The sequence below is a fragment of the Populus trichocarpa genome, chromosome 4 (genome assembly GCF_000002775.5).
Source record: "Populus trichocarpa isolate Nisqually-1 chromosome 4, P.trichocarpa_v4.1, whole genome shotgun sequence".
Lineage (NCBI taxonomy): Eukaryota > Viridiplantae > Streptophyta > Magnoliopsida > Malpighiales > Salicaceae > Populus > Populus trichocarpa.
In genome coordinates, this window is record NC_037288.2 from 3,449,218 (window position 1) to 3,465,090 (window position 15,873).

Here is a 15,873-nt window from a genome sequence, read left to right on the forward strand (position 1 = left end):
GGGGCCGGCCCCTGCAAAAATTAATTTTTTTTCCTGTCTTTCTCTTGAATAATTATAAATTTTAATCTTAAAATTAATAAATTTTAACTTTTACCCTCTTTAAATTTTTGTTTTTAATTTTATCCATCCAAATCTAATGTCCTGGCTCCGTCTTTTGCACTGTTTTTTTTTTTTTTTTTTCCAGTTCCAAGTTCAAGACGACAAAATCTAAATGACAAAACAGAAGCAAACGACTTTTCATTCCAAACAAAGGCCACCAGAGACACCTACTCCTCTATTCTACACGAGCTTACTGTAAAGCTCCCTGACTAAAACACTAATGGCGGCGGCGGCGGCTACATCCTTCTCCACCACTCTCACCACTCCAACCCCATCAAAAACCCTAAAATCTGCACCATCAAGGTCACTTCTATGCAACAGCAATTTAGGGTTTTCATCATCAGTGTCTTCCAAGACCTTCAAACCACTCAAGGCGAGTAATGGTAACGTTACTGGTGGAGTTTTGGGTGCTAAGATGGTGTCATCGGTTCCCAGTGTAAAACCCTTGATTTCTCTTGATTTTGAGACCTCTGTGTTTAAGAAGGAGAAGGTATCTCTCGCTGGCCACGATGAGGTACGTACTTTTTTTTTCGATTTATTGTCTAATGTTGATTTTGAATGTAGCTGAAATCTTATGTTTTTTGAGTTGTTTAAGAAAGATAGGATCTTTTTTTTTGTGTTGTTTTTTTTTTTTTCTGGAGTTATATGTTGTATTATGCTGTTATGGTTATTGATAGTGCTGTTTTGTGGCTTTGTGTAGTACATTGTTAGAGGAGGGAGGGACTTATTCCACTTGCTGCCGGATGCATTTAAGGGGATTAAGCAGATAGGCGTTCTCGGTTGGGGTTCTCAGGTGCACTTTGTCATAAATTTGAAGTGTTGGATTCGTATAACTCGGCTCTATTTGTGTACAAGTACCTGTGTACATCGTTTAGGCCATTTATCTGTAATTTTAAAATTGCTTTACTATATCTGTGTATATATGTGTATTGTATGGCTTAATGTGTGTGTGGGGGCACTCATACATGTCGAGAGCCAGTTAATCAATGATTTTTTCTATGCTTCAGTCTGGACTGCTTATAGGTTGCTAACGAATAATGATACCTTGTTTATCTTAGGGTCCTGCTCAAGCTCAGAATTTAAGGGATTCTCTTGCTGAAGCAAAGTCTGATATTAAAGTCAAGGTAATTTGCATTTTGTTCCGGGGAGCTAGCTGTCTGGCAATTTGCCTGGATGTGTTTGATTGATTTTCTTGGCTGAATATAGTATTTGCATTGCTGCTTTGTATGGTGCAGATTGGACTGAGGAAAGGCTCTCGTTCTTTTGCTGAAGCTCGTGCTGCTGGTTTTACAGAAGAGAATGGGACTTTGGGTGATATATGGGAAACTGTTTCTGGCAGTGATCTAGTATTGCTATTGATTTCTGATGCTGCACAGGTTTGTTTATTATTACTGTTTGAGATTGTACTTCTGAAGATTTTTGGCTCAAATTCTGAGATTCTTTCTGTGTGTTTGTCTGTTTATTGTTTTCTTTTAATTAGTGGCTCTGGAGGTTGTATTAAAAATAAAAATGCATAAAATTTGATATTTAATATACCTGATATAAGGCAGAGAAAGATCTGGCAAGTCTATTAGCCATACCTTTATGTTTTTCATTACCCTTTTTTATTTAATCCTGGCAATATAATTAAAAGAAGTTGTTAATAGTGCATCTTGATGGCTTGGCTTGGCTAGTAGTGCCCATCCATTCTGTCTCACCTGCCTGCCGCCCTGCCAGCCTGCTGGCCTGCTCGGAAGTGCCTCTTTTGACATTTCATATGTAAGCCATCTCTCCCAATTGAGAAAAGATAATTCCTATGTTACATCACACAACAATACACAACAAGTAGGGCTTGAAAAAAAAAGTCCTTCTATACCTTCCTTTTTTTTTCTTTTTTTCTACTATTTTTTTCTTTTTTATTACTATATTATTATTATATTCCTCTTAACGTATCAGCAATCCTTTGAATCCAGTACCAACGGGTATAACCTATCACCAAAATACCCCTCGAGGGGGCAATTGAGAAAAGATAATTCCTATGTTACATCACACAACAATACATAAGTAGGGCTTGAAAAAAAAAGTCCTTCTATACTTTCCTTTTTTTTTATTACTATATTATTATTATATTACTCTTAATGTATTAGCAATCCTTTGAATCCGGTACCAACGGGTATAACCTATCACCAAAATACCCCTCGAGGGGGATAAGGCTAAGCGGAGCGAAAAGGGTTTTCCATGAGATGGGAAATGAAAACTATTTGCCCCACACGAGGTTTGTGAATAAGTGATTGTCTGATAACGAGCAAGGAATATCCGTCTTTCTGCTAAACAGGGTGTATTGAACTCATAATTCATTAGATACTTTTTATGAATGTCAACTAAGTATCGTAAGTAAATTGCTCCTAGCTCTTCAATCATTTGATAACCAAAGTCATTCTTTGATAAATGATCACTATGGGTCAAACTCAATAGAAGTTGATTAATCCTTTTTTCTGTATCCATGGTATCTAATAAGTTTTTCTATCCGCCTTAGTTTTATTGATTTTCGATATTTTCCATTCCATTCTATTTCTCTCTCTATTTCATTTTTGAATTTGAAAATTTTTCATTGTAGTTGTATTAGATAGAATCCGATTCTATTCAATTCGCAGAATAAAAAAATAAGGTGTATAAACAGAACTTCTGTTTATACAAAAGTTTTTCTTTTGATTATTTGGGCGCACCGTCAACTGGTTATAGTTTATGAAATCACATTGATCTACTCATGCTCTAGCTCACCTGAGAGCTAGATTTGCCTCGATTATTTGTCTCTTGGATAGGATGAAGTTTTCTTTTTCCAAAGGGCAAGTCTGAGTTTTCAAGCCAGCTATTTTGGGAAGTAAATTTAGTAATCATTTCATGGTGACTGTTCTTAAGTTCTCTGCATTTGGTAAATATTTTGTTTCAGGGTATGTATCTGCTCTTGTTATGTGCCAGATTAGGTAGGGAATGGCAATGCTTTGGTTTTTTTTCTTCCCTACAATCATTTTTTAGCTGTTATTTTTTTTTGTCCTGTACTTTTTGTTAAATAGAGGGATGGTAAAAGCTATCATTTTTTTTAGAGTTTAACTTTTATTGGTTGGTTCAAGTTAATGAAACAGCACTTTGTAGTTTATGGGTTATCACATATAGTTCCATATCTTTTTTTGTAGTTGATGAATATCTGTTATGTTTGCAGTGTCGTATCTGTCAATATGTTTACCCTTTTACAATTATAGTTTTATCTCATGTAACAGGCTGATAACTATGAGAAAGTTTTCTCCCACATGAAGCCAAACAGCATTCTTGGGCTTTCTCATGGATTTCTTCTTGGGCATTTGCAGTCCATGGGACTTGATTTTCCAAAGAACATCAGTGTCATTGCTGTGTGTCCCAAGGGAATGGGTCCTTCTGTAAGGAGGCTCTATGTTCAAGGAAAAGAGGTCAATGGTGCTGGAATTAATTCCAGTTTTGCAGTCCACCAGGTTCCTCCCCCTCACACTAACCCTGACCTGTCTGTGTGCTTAGGGCTTATTTCATTTCACTGACTCTTCTTATGTTTATTCGTTTCTATGTGTGCAGGATGTTGATGGTAGAGCCACAGATGTTGCCCTGGGATGGTCTGTTGCCCTTGGTTCACCTTTCACATTTGCCACTACACTAGAGCAGGAGTACAGGAGTGATATCTTTGGGGAGAGGGGTGAGTGTAGTTCCTTATTCTATTATTCTTTCACTACTGTTCTTGCTTTATTCCTGACTCTTTTTATTGGTTTTTAGGCATTTTGCTTGGTGCTGTTCATGGAATTGTGGAGTCCTTGTTTAGACAGTATACTGAAAATGGAATGAGTGAAGACGAGGCCTACAAGAACACTGTTGAGTGCATAACTGGAATCATATCAAGGACAATATCGACCAAGGTGCTTTGTCATCAAATGCAAAATTCACACTCTCCTGCTACATCTTAGTTGCCTGCATTAATTTGGTTTAATCAATAGCCTAATTAACTGCATTTCTCTGTTACAACAGGGCATGCTGGCTGTTTACAATTCCTTGACTCCAGAAGGCAAAAAGGAATTCGAGACTGCATACAGTGCCTCGTTTTATCCCTGCATGGACATCTTGTATGAGTGCTATGAAGACGTAGCCTCTGGAAGTGAGATTCGCAGTGTTGTGCTGGCCGGACGTCGCTTTTATGTATGTTCACTTTACAGCTTTTGCACTATCATTCTCAAATGTGATGAAAAATGTCCTTCAACTTGAAATTAGAGAAGCGATAACTTCTTTTACATTTATGTTGAAGTTATGATCTATCTACTTTGCCCATAGATGTAGTGTGTTAAAGCTTTGTTTTATTGTTATGTTCTATTCCTTTTACAGGAAAAGGAAGGTCTACCAGATTTTCCAATGGGTAAAATTGATCAGACACGTATGTGGAAGGTCGGTGAGCGAGTCCGAGCTACCCGGCCAGCAGGGGACTTGGGTCCATTGCATCCATTCACTGCAGGTGTCTATGTGGCGCTAATGATGGCTCAGGTACATTACTCTTTTGTTGAGGACGTTGGTTTAATAAAGTGTGCAATACTCTGAAATCATGCTATATTTCATAACATGAAGGTTGTATTCATAGAAGCCAGGCTTATTTGTTTTTTGAAGTCGGATATGACTAAGTGATTAGTTTGTTTTTGTGAAATCCAAATCAAGTTTGGCCTGTTGAGACCAGGGAAAGAAGCTCATAGTAGCTGGTGCCTTATTGTCTTCACTTTTCTTCTGTCTAATATCTAATGCTTGTCTTAAATTGCAGATTGAAATATTGAGGAAGAAAGGCCATTCTTACTCTGAGATCATAAATGAAAGTCTGATTGAATCTGTGGATTCCTTGAATCCATTTATGCATGCCCGTGGAGTTTCTTTCATGGTTGATAACTGCTCAACCACGGCAAGATTGGGATCAAGGAAGTGGGCACCTCGTTTTGACTATATCGTCACCCAGCAGGCCCTGGTCGCTGTGGACAATGGTACTCCCATCAACCGTGACCTCATCAGCAACTTCTTTTCAGATCCAGTGCATGGAGCTGTTGAAGTCTGTGCCCAATTAAGACCCACAGTTGACATTTCCGTGCCACCAGATGCTGACTTTGTGCGACCTGAGCTTCGCCAATCTAGCAACTGAGATTTGAAGGAGTTGAAATAACCAGGAGGATTCTTCCATATTAGTTCTGTTTGAGAAGCTCTCTTGAATTATTAGCAGAGTACGGTTTTATTTAAGAACAACTAGTGTGAGCTTAAGTATTATGTCTGCCTGTCCTGTCCGGCATGAAACACAAGCATGTAGTTTTGTCCATCAGTATTGCGAGAGTAGGCGCGTGTATTAGTAACTTTTTTGACTTTCCGTTCTGCAAAGAAGAGAGGAGTGCACTCTTTTTACTGCTGCTGTGTCCTTTCTGTTGCTTAGACGCTAAAACGAGGCATGATAGCTCTGTGCTACAATCTCCCATGAAGATGCTGCCGAAGTAGAACTGGAACCTGGATGGTATTTGATGAGCAACTTTGTATCAATTCTGTGTTCGTTGCAGTGTTGAAAGAACAACCAGATCCAACCCCCAACCCCACCTATGATGTCAAAGTGAGATTGTGTTGGTTTGAAACAACTGCCACAATCATCCATGAATGATTATGAATGACAAATCCAACCATCCAAACCATATTTGTCGTTCGTCGTTCACCTATCCTGTTCATGACGAGTTCAATTCGGTTAGGGCAAGGGAAACCTCAAATATGTTCACCATCTATAAACAAATTCTTGATTTCAATTACGGATTTCAATAACGGTTTGATTTGACAGTGGTTGGTTTTTATAATAATTTTTATTTTAAAATATATTAAAATACTATTTTTTATTTTTAAAAAATATTTTTAATATTATGGTGGTTATTTTTTATAATATTTTTTGTTTAAAAATAAATCAAAATAATATTTTTTATTTTTAAAAAAATATTTTTAATATTATCAAAACAATTTAAAAATATAAAAAGTTTTAAATTTTTAAGAAGCATCAATGCATTTTTAATTTTCAAGCATCTATATCAATTATTCTTATTAAAACAATATTTTTTTTTTCGAGTTTTACTAAGTTAATGCCCTTTTCAATTAATTTAAAACTCGATCCCGAATTTACAAATAACTATTCATTTCTAATCTTATGTTAATTTTTTTTCATCAAAATATGACGAGAGAGAGTTCGGACAGAAAATTCAAATGATTATTTTTCTTAAACCTTTTAAAAAAAAAAAGCCGAAAAGACTTGTACGCTAAGGAAAGCATATGATACACAGCGTGTGTCATAACATAAACCGGAAATTAGAAGAGACCCTCCTCCGATTACATTTATTCTATCCCTTTCTCCCGCGCTGGAACAAACCCCTTCCCTTTTCTTTTATTTTATTTTATTTTACATCATTTACACCTTCATTTTATCTTATTATTTAAGAAAATCAGAAAATCAAGAATCGAAAATGGCGAGTCGGTTCGGTTTCCAATCAACGACAATGATCGTGACAAACACACCAGCGGCAGATCTCGCACTCACAAATCTCGCTTACTGCTCCCCCTCCGATCTCCACAACTTCGCCGTCCCCGGAACCAAGCTCTTCTTAGCTTTAGTCGCTGACTCCTCCGTTCTCTCTTTTTCATATCCTTGGATATATGGCATTATTTTTCTAATTAATTGATTCTTACAATAATGATTTTATTTTTGTTTTGTTTGCACTAACAAATTTGTAGCAATTTACACGAGGATCAAAAAACAGAGAATTTGTGTTCTTTGGTATAAGTCGCACTACCGTTTCAGTGTTTTAATTATCGTTAATAAGAGGATTAATTAGGATTTTGATTTTCGATTTAAACTTATTATCGCAGGCTAGTGACAAATGAGAAAATTGAAATGTTCGTGTAACCATTTTTGTGAGCTCGTTGTTCAAATAATTTTAATTTGGTTGCCTTAACTAAGAGTTACTCCTCATGAAAATATTCGTACCGGTCAAATTGCGCTTAATGCGATTCAGCGAAGGCATGCAAAGGTTTCATCTGGCGATACGGTTTCTGTGAGCAGGTTGAGTTAGTTGCACTTCAGATTTTTTTTCGTCTCAGTAATAGCAGTTTCTAATTTTTTTTGTATCATTTTTATTTTTAGGTTTATCCCTCCTGAAGATTTTAACCTTGCATTGTTAACACTTGAGTTGGAATTTGTGAAGAAGGGGACTAGGAATGAGCAGGTATGTAGATTGGAAACCGTGATCCTTTGATTACGGCGGTGGCCGCGTTAAATTTTTCATTGCTTTACGGAGGGTGGCAGGATTAAGAGATGTTGATATTGTTTTGTAGATTGATGCTGTTATTCTGGCCAACCAGCTTAGGAAGAGGTTTGCTAACCAGGTAGAGCTTTATGCCCCTCAGTTGTCGTGTGTGATTGAAAATATTGCTCAGTACTCCTTTCAATGTCTCACCTTTCCTATAAATGGAAACCAAGCAAAGCTTAAATATTACAAGGGCTATTTTTAACCTCACTACCCTTTTGCTGGATGAATCCTAGTTAATTTATCTGTCTGAGATTTCAGTTTTTGATTTGATCTATTATTTGGAATTGTGTTTAAGTTGTGGGATTTTGTTGTCTGCAGGTTATGACATCTGGGCAAAGAGCAACATTTGAGTATCATGGAAACAATTACATATTTACAGTCACTCAAGCCACTGTGGAGGGACGGGAAGATTCTAATGATGTTGAGAGAGGAATGATTTCAAGTGATACATACATCGTCTTTGAAGCATCAAATTCAAGTGGCATTAAGGTAAATTTTGATATTTGTATTGTGAGCTTGTCTTTTATTCTTTGTGCTTAACATTTGTGGCTTAGGACAGACCACCTGTTCTCTGGATTTTAATCATCTTAAAATATTGTTCGTAGTGGTGTGAATAGATGATGCCCTGCTTCTTCTCACCTTGATTTGTGGTTCAGTATAACATGCTTATGCCATGTTAAATTGTATTTCCTTTTTTTATTATTAACAAAGCTAACTAAAAGTGTTTTGTTAATGGATACTTCCATGGTTGTGTCAGTCTAATCTATGAAATAGCACCATCCTAGATTGCACTGAATTTGCACCTGGAAAATATTTGGCATACCAAACTTGGCAGTGAACATGTTTTTGATGCCATGTTATTGTGGGCATCCGTGACAGTTGAATCTATTTCCCTTGACCGTCCATACTGCTAGGTCCTCTTTAGGAAAGTATTCCTTGTGTCTGACATGCTGATCGTAATTATAATTTGATGAATTTGATTGAAACTTTTTGGATTCATCAACTTGTGTTGTCATACAGATTGTCAATCAGCGTGAAGCTGCCAGTAGCAACATCTTTAGGCATAAGGAGTTTAATCTTCAGTCACTGGGTATAGGTGGTCTGGGTGCAGAGTTTGCAGATATATTTCGAAGAGCTTTTGCCTCTCGTGTTTTCCCACCTCACGTGACAAGCAAGTAATACAGTTAGTTCAAGTTATTTCAATCCGGTTTGGGATATGTACATGTTCTTGATGTTAATAAGCTTTTGGTGTTTCCAGATTGGGGATCAAGCATGTAAAGGGAATGCTGCTTTATGGGCCTCCTGGCACTGGAAAAACTCTTATGGCTCGTCAAATTGGAAAAATGCTGAATGGGAGGGAGCCAAAGGTTTGGAACTGATTCCCTGGTTTTCTTCTTTGTGTATGTTTGTGTGTTTGTTGATCTGCTAGAAGGAAAATAATAAATGGCCTTTTGCAGCTGGCGTCACCAGAAATTTATGTTTTTATTATCTATGCCTATCTCCATACCAAAGAGTTCTATTCCATTTGATGTTTGGGAAGTTGGAACAACATTTTAAAATTTATGCTATAACACTTTGTATTCCTGGTTATATGACCTGGATGTTTTAGCATGATTGAGGTCTATGCTATTTTTTGATAAGCAGTTGAATATGGTCGGTTTAATTGTGTATTCAGTGGAACACTATATTTCAGGATTTTACGAGCCATCCATCTTATGTATTTGTTATGATGTATTTATTCCTTGTATGAACCTTTTGAGGTCATGGTGTCAGAGTTTAGCATTGGAAGTTTATGTTTGAATTACATATACTTTTTATGTGAAAGTTCAGATTCAAGTGTGAAATAGGATATTGTAATGAAAACATCAGTAATAACTATATGTGCCTGTTAGTTATGGTTTAATGATGCAAATGATAATCAATATGTAATTTCTTTGTTGATAACACTGCTAGATTGTTAATGGACCTGAAGTCCTAAGCAAATTTGTTGGTGAGACTGAAAAGAATGTCAGAGACCTGTTTGCTGATGCTGAAAATGATCAAAGAACCAATGGTAAGGGACCTCTTTGAACACAGAATGATTTTAGGTACTTTCTCCATGATGCTAATGCCATCACTACTTTCACTTTTCAGGGGACCAAAGTGATTTGCATGTAATAATCTTTGATGAAATTGATGCCATATGTAAGGTATGAGATTTCTACACTCTTTTTTAACATTCATGCAAGTCGAATGTATTGCCTTGTGTTGTTTAGCAATTATTCTACTTTTTCGACCACACCACTATCCAGGACAGGAAGCCATTTTTAAGCCAGATTAATAGTCATCAATGGTGATTGAAAGTGTGTTTTTGATCCAAGTTTTGTTGGTTGTTAAAGTCTTTTGCAATTAGTATCTTACAAATTTAGTGAGAAAATAGTAATGGTAAGTTAATTTTGAATGTAAGGTTAGATTGGTAACATCCTTTATTCTGAAAAGGAGAAGAGTTAGAGGAAGGTGAGACAGGAAAAGGGAGGACTTATAACAAAAGAAAAACAAGAATAGAAAGTGACGAAAAAGAACTATAGAAAAGCCAATTAAGTGCACTGAGAGTGTGGGAAGGGATTTGCTTAGAAGAATAGTATTCAAGCACCTTCAGATGAGAGAGGCATTTATGTATAGATAAATATATGGTGTTTATCAGGGAAGTTTTAGCAAGTTTGATTGTGGTTCTCTTTCTTGTACATGTAGACTTCGTGTTAAAAACTTTAAGCTAACATATGTCTGTTGCATAGTTGCATTTTCTCACTTGATAATCTGTAAGTGATATAATGCTCACCTGTGTCATTTAAATTGGAATTAAGGCTATCTGCATCAATTATAACAGAAGAAATAATGCATCTTTTATTCTGTTTTTTGCAGTCAAGAGGATCAACTAGAGATGGTACAGGAGTCCATGATAGCATTGTGAACCAGCTACTTACAAAGGTTGGTGAAGAGTTCTCAGTGATTTCTGATCATTTGAGAAAATCAATATAAATTTTCCTCAGCCATTATAATCTGCTTATGTGAGTTTCTATTAAAAAGCCCTAATGATTCCATCAATATGACTAGGAGACTGCTTGCTTTTCAGATAGATGGTGTGGAGTCCCTGAATAATGTTTTACTTATCGGAATGACCAACAGAAAGGATTTGCTTGATGAAGCACTTTTGAGGTTACTCCTTTTTTCTTTCTGTCACTCTCACGTAAAACAGTGTTTAATTTTATCTTTTCATATAGTGAAGGCATCAGTTGCAAATAAGAAAATGAAGTATAACTAGTTAGGTGAATTAAAGTGTGAAAGTCCATCTTGGACTCTTGTTATTTTTTTTGTCTGTATTGGAAATTCATGGTAATTTAAACCAAGAACAGTAATGCAGGACATACAGTGCATGGATAGCTTTATTGTATTCTGAAAAATGCAAGAATTTTGCACTCTTTTCTCCCACTTTTTTGGCTTATGGGCAAAAGAGCTCCCACTTTAACAAATATCATCTTCAAACCTTTTGATTTTGTGGTTTGTAGGCCAGGAAGATTGGAGGTTCAAGTTGAAATAAGCCTTCCTGATGAAAATGGTCGGCTGCAGATTCTTCAAATTCATACAAACAAGATGAAAGAGAATTCTTTTCTTGCTCCTGATGTAAATCTTCAAGAGCTTGGTATGTATGTTCGCACAATGATTTTGATTGGAATCGAATTTTATCCTAGAGTATATACCATAATTGTTTAAATATTAAATTATGGTATATCAAGGGAAAGATAAAACTGTTGGATTACCAGAACTACCAAAATGTTAGCAAAAACTGAGAATGAGGTAGTTTGTGTTCTGCCATATCATATTTGCAGGTGAAGTTATTTACCATCAAAACTTACTTTGATAATGGAACTGCATAATGTTTGTATAATGGTTTTTATTTATTTATTTTTTGCATACAGCTGCTCGCACAAAAAATTACAGTGGAGCAGAACTTGAAGGTGTAGTGAAAAGTGCAGTATCATTCGCTTTGAATCGACAACTAAGTCTAGATGATCTTACCAAGCCAGTTGATGAAGAGAGTATTAAAGTTACGATGGATGACTTTTTGCATGCACTCCATGAAATTGTTCCGGCATTTGGAGCCTCCACTGATGACCTTGAACGATGCAGGTAGAGTTAGAAACGTTTTGCTCTACTCAAAATCATAAATTTCTTTTGAATCTGGCTAGCTCTTGATATTTGGAGCAAAATTTTTCTATGGTGGATAAGAGCTTAGATAAGTATATTGTAACCAAACATGGTTGGCTGTGTTAAAATAGAAAACACAATCTCAATCGAATATAAATTCCTAAATTGTGCCACATAACATGACTTGTAGACTTAATGGCATGGTGGACTGTGGTGATCGACACAAGCATATTTATCAGAGAGCTATGCTACTGGTGGAGCAAGTTAAAGTTAGCAAGGGAAGTCCAATGGTCACTTGCCTTCTGGAAGGCCCAAGTGGCAGGTAAGCATTGTCCCTTCCCTTTTGCGTTTCCCCTTTTCATTTGCTTCATGTAATGCTCCTGTTGCCAGTTTTTTGAATGTCACTCTCTCTCACTCTCTCTCTCTCTCTCTCTCTCTCTCTCAGTGGTAAAACTGCATTGGCAGCTACAGTTGGCATTGACAGTGATTTTCCATATGTCAAGATAGTGAGCTCTTTCCCCATAATATTTATCAATTTTCATGGTCACTTTGATACTGTTTGTTTTTGTTCCTAAACTTCTGAGTTTCCACATATTTGATAGATCTCAGCTGAAACAATGATTGGTCTCCATGAGAGCACTAAATGTGCACAGATTGTTAAGGTATGTGAATCGGAAGTTTACGGGCCCTTGTACACAGCTGTAATGGTAACCTAGGATTTTATCATGCTTTTCATTTTTCCCTTTTTAATTGGAACTTGCACTTCTCTGCACCCACAAGGCTATACTAGCTAACAATTATCAAAGTATAGCATATTTGTGACTCTGTTTAGTTTCAGCTGCAACTAGCAGTATTGCCTTTATAATGTAAAGAATTAAGCCTTGGATAACTTGGTACTTTTCATAGGTGTTTGAGGATGCGTACAAGTCTCCTTTAAGCATTATAATTCTTGATGACATCGAGAGGTATCCAACTTTGAAATTTGCAGTGTTATTAACTTCAATTACTTGCTTAGGCCCCAGTTCTGTGTTTTGTACTTTGAATGAATTTTTTTCCTGATGATCAATTGATATCTCTGTTGCAGATTATTGGAGTATGTCGCTATTGGGCCTCGCTTTTCAAATATAATTTCTCAGACATTGATGGTGCTCCTGAAACGTCTTCCTCCCAAGGTCTTCTTTCTTCCCTTATTTCCCTTTTTTGGATGTAGTTACTTTCTCACATATTTTGCAGTCATGTGCTCTTTTGCGGCTCCATGCAATAAAACATGTGGCTTCAGTTTTTACAAAAATAAGAAAAGAAAAAAATTTCCCTCTTCCATTTAGTGTTGAACTGTATTTTGTGCATAATAATCTCTCTGGTTAGCCTTTGAACCTAGAACCTTCTGAATGGTCAAATAATTCTATCCACATGAAATGTTTGTCAGTCTCTCTAAACTGCTATTACTTGTTATGACGAAGTAGCTCCTTTGATATGCCGGTCCTACTATCATTTTTTCTCAACAAAAAGGGAATAGAATAAATTATGTTCTGTCTAGTTTCAATGTATTGAATTTTGTTGGAGCAACATTGAAAAGCTTGGATTGTGCAATCTTGAATGTGTTATGAATGTTATAGAGTTATTTAGCTGTAAAGGATTGTTGTTCCAAAAAAAGGGGGAAAAGAAAGGTTAAGTGGGTACTGGACATAGGTTATTAATGAAATGGCTAAACTTATTTTTGTTTATTTTTGTTCAGTTTTTGTGATTGTTATGCTCCTCGTTGTTGCATTAATAACCTATGTCCAGTACCCACTTAACCTAAATGGCAGCTTATGAGAGCCGATCTCAGAATGGATTATCTATTTTTAAAATAATAGTGGCTGAAATGATTATGCAAGGACCTGAGATAGATAATTCATTAAAATAATCTTGAATGAATGATTATGTTGGTGGTTAGTAGTTTTCCTGGCCTTACCAAACCTGCAGTTTTATAATTTTTGAACTTTTCTTTCAGGGAAAGAAACTTCTGGTGTTAGGGACAACAAGTGAAGTAAGCTTCTTGGATTCAGTTGGTATTTGTGATGCTTTCTCTGTTACTTACCACCTTCCCACATTGAAGGCGGATGATGCAAAGAAGGTAAACAGTCCATTTGATACACTTTTATTCATCCATTTGCAGTTTAGTATTGTTTTTTAGTCATTACATTAAGCAAAGATAAGAGTGCAGAGCATCTGTTGTGTTCATGTTATTCATAATTAAGTGTTTTAATTTTTTGAATAAAGGTTTCTACATGAATGATGAATGTGAAAGCTGCTTAAAGGGCTGCTGTATTGTTGCTAGGATGGGGGAATGGCATAATCTATTTATTTATTTTTCTAATGTACCATTTATGTCACTTGCATTTTGTTTGTTAGTTAAACTAATTTACTCACCTCTAGTTTGACTGAAAATTCTTACAAATCCATTTCAAAGGCTTTTAAGGATGGTGCCAGCTGGCAATTATTGATTTCTCATTAGGGATGTTACTTGTAATGATTTATTTGGTCATTACTAATAAGAGATGTTTGGACAGCTCAGTTCTCTATGGATGCCATCCATGCTCCCAAGTCCTAACACCCTTCTCTCTATAATTAGCTTTCTGGATTCTGGATAGATGATTAAAATGCGACCTCACATTTATTAGTAATTCTGAGAGTAAATACATAACCTTAATGTAATATGCTACATTCCTCACCAGGTACTGGAACAGCTCAATGTTTTCGCTGAAGATGATGTCAGTGCTGCTGCAGAAGCCCTGAATGATGTAAGATTATCTCCTGAAATGCTTATTTTATGCTTCGTTTTTTCTCCCAAAACTGAGATCTGGTCTTGACTCTTAGTGCTTAGGGAGTTATGAATTGTTCTTCCAACACTATTGGATGCCTCCCTTGGTCCTTGCATATTTAATTTGGGTATCATGTTTGATGGTGGCTACTTCATTCAAGGGGTGTGATTTTTTAGATCATGTCATGGTCATTTATGGAAATGATGGTTTAGGCTATTAATTACTACTCTTCTCCAGGAACTGAAATGTCAAAGTTATGAATTATACTTGTTGCCTTTTCTAACCACAATATGACCTTGTGAATTGCTCGAGTCTATGGCTAATCTATGGCATTAAGCAACGATAAGTTCATGATATCTCAATGGGGAAATTGTTTTTGGTCGTTCGAGGCTGAACTTGATTTGGTTGAATAACGAATAACCATCTGGGATTTTTTTCTTAAATTTTTATATTTAAGTAGGCAAAGCAACAGTTTTCTGTATTTATACTCACTTCTAATCTCGTTTCTTTCTATAATTTCTCTTCATAGATGACTATCAAGAAGCTCTATATGTTGATTGAGATGGCAGCCCAGGGAGAGCAAGGTGGAGCTGCTGAGGCTATCTATTCCGGTAAAGAGAAGATCAAGATTGCACATTTTTACGATTGCCTTCAGGACATTGTGCGATTCTAATTTGAAGCTCTCGTTCACCTCACCAAAAAAAACTTTTTTACCTCATTTATATTCCCCACTAGTCCTCACGAAAGCTTTCACCCTCCCATTTTCAATTTTTCACTGCATCCTTTGTGGCGACTTTTTGTTGTCTATTTTTGGCATTTTGATTGAGTGATGTGTTTACTCTTGAGCTTTTGAGGCATCATGGTTTTTGTCTTAGGCATGTAAAGTTCCGATGAGTTTGAACGATTCGAAGGTTATAGACTTGGAAGAACTATTATCTATGTGCTAATGAAGTAGATGCATGGTAAATTGATGAGCTTTTCACCATGCTAGGCTTGCTTTGGCTTCTAGTTTTACAGAATTCATGATTGTCATTAATAATAATAATAATAATAATCACGAGCTTTACTCAATTAGCTTTAATCATGAATGAGAAAGAACACTTGGGTGTTTTTCATTAGTTATGGCCGTAAGCATTCGCAAGTTGAGGGTAGAGTGGGCATCACATGCCCATGGAAACCTGCAAACCATGAACAGATTGACACACTCGATCGAGGGGTTACCTCGCTAATCATGCCAGATTACTGATGATTGAAGATTATGAAAAGTGGTTAAAAGACGTAAACCATGAAAAGAGTATGCTCGCACTGCAAAACCACTTCCAGTGATCTATGCCTCTTGCATGCTGCTTAACGCCAAAAACATAAATAAGCAATCAAATTCCTAACTATTCTTCAAAAATCAGGTGCTTAGTTATAATAATAAAAAGAAA

At 36.2% G+C, this 15,873-nt stretch overlaps 2 protein-coding genes across 2 annotated transcripts; both read left to right on the forward strand.

Moving 5' to 3' along the window:
* Positions 1–217: 217 nt before the first annotated feature.
* Positions 218–5,525, forward strand: LOC18097473 (ketol-acid reductoisomerase, chloroplastic). Its single transcript, XM_006383967.3, has 10 exons — positions 218–613; positions 800–892; positions 1,158–1,223; positions 1,335–1,475; positions 3,357–3,584; positions 3,682–3,799; positions 3,877–4,016; positions 4,126–4,293; positions 4,477–4,632; positions 4,901–5,525. The coding sequence occupies exons 1-10, from the start codon at positions 320–322 to the stop codon at positions 5,267–5,269; spliced, it is 1,773 nt and encodes a 590-aa protein (XP_006384029.3). The 5' UTR covers positions 218–319; the 3' UTR covers positions 5,270–5,525.
* An 874-nt stretch (positions 5,526–6,399) lies between these two features.
* Positions 6,400–15,428, forward strand: LOC7456793 (vesicle-fusing ATPase). Its single transcript, XM_052452248.1, has 21 exons — positions 6,400–6,786; positions 7,111–7,207; positions 7,289–7,370; positions 7,480–7,530; positions 7,773–7,943; positions 8,475–8,629; positions 8,713–8,821; positions 9,408–9,507; positions 9,588–9,643; positions 10,356–10,421; positions 10,567–10,649; positions 11,000–11,133; positions 11,411–11,621; positions 11,830–11,961; positions 12,085–12,145; positions 12,242–12,301; positions 12,546–12,604; positions 12,724–12,811; positions 13,633–13,755; positions 14,357–14,422; positions 14,973–15,428. The coding sequence occupies exons 1-21, from the start codon at positions 6,612–6,614 to the stop codon at positions 15,114–15,116; spliced, it is 2,223 nt and encodes a 740-aa protein (XP_052308208.1). The 5' UTR covers positions 6,400–6,611; the 3' UTR covers positions 15,117–15,428.
* The last annotated feature ends 445 nt before the right edge of the window (positions 15,429–15,873 follow it).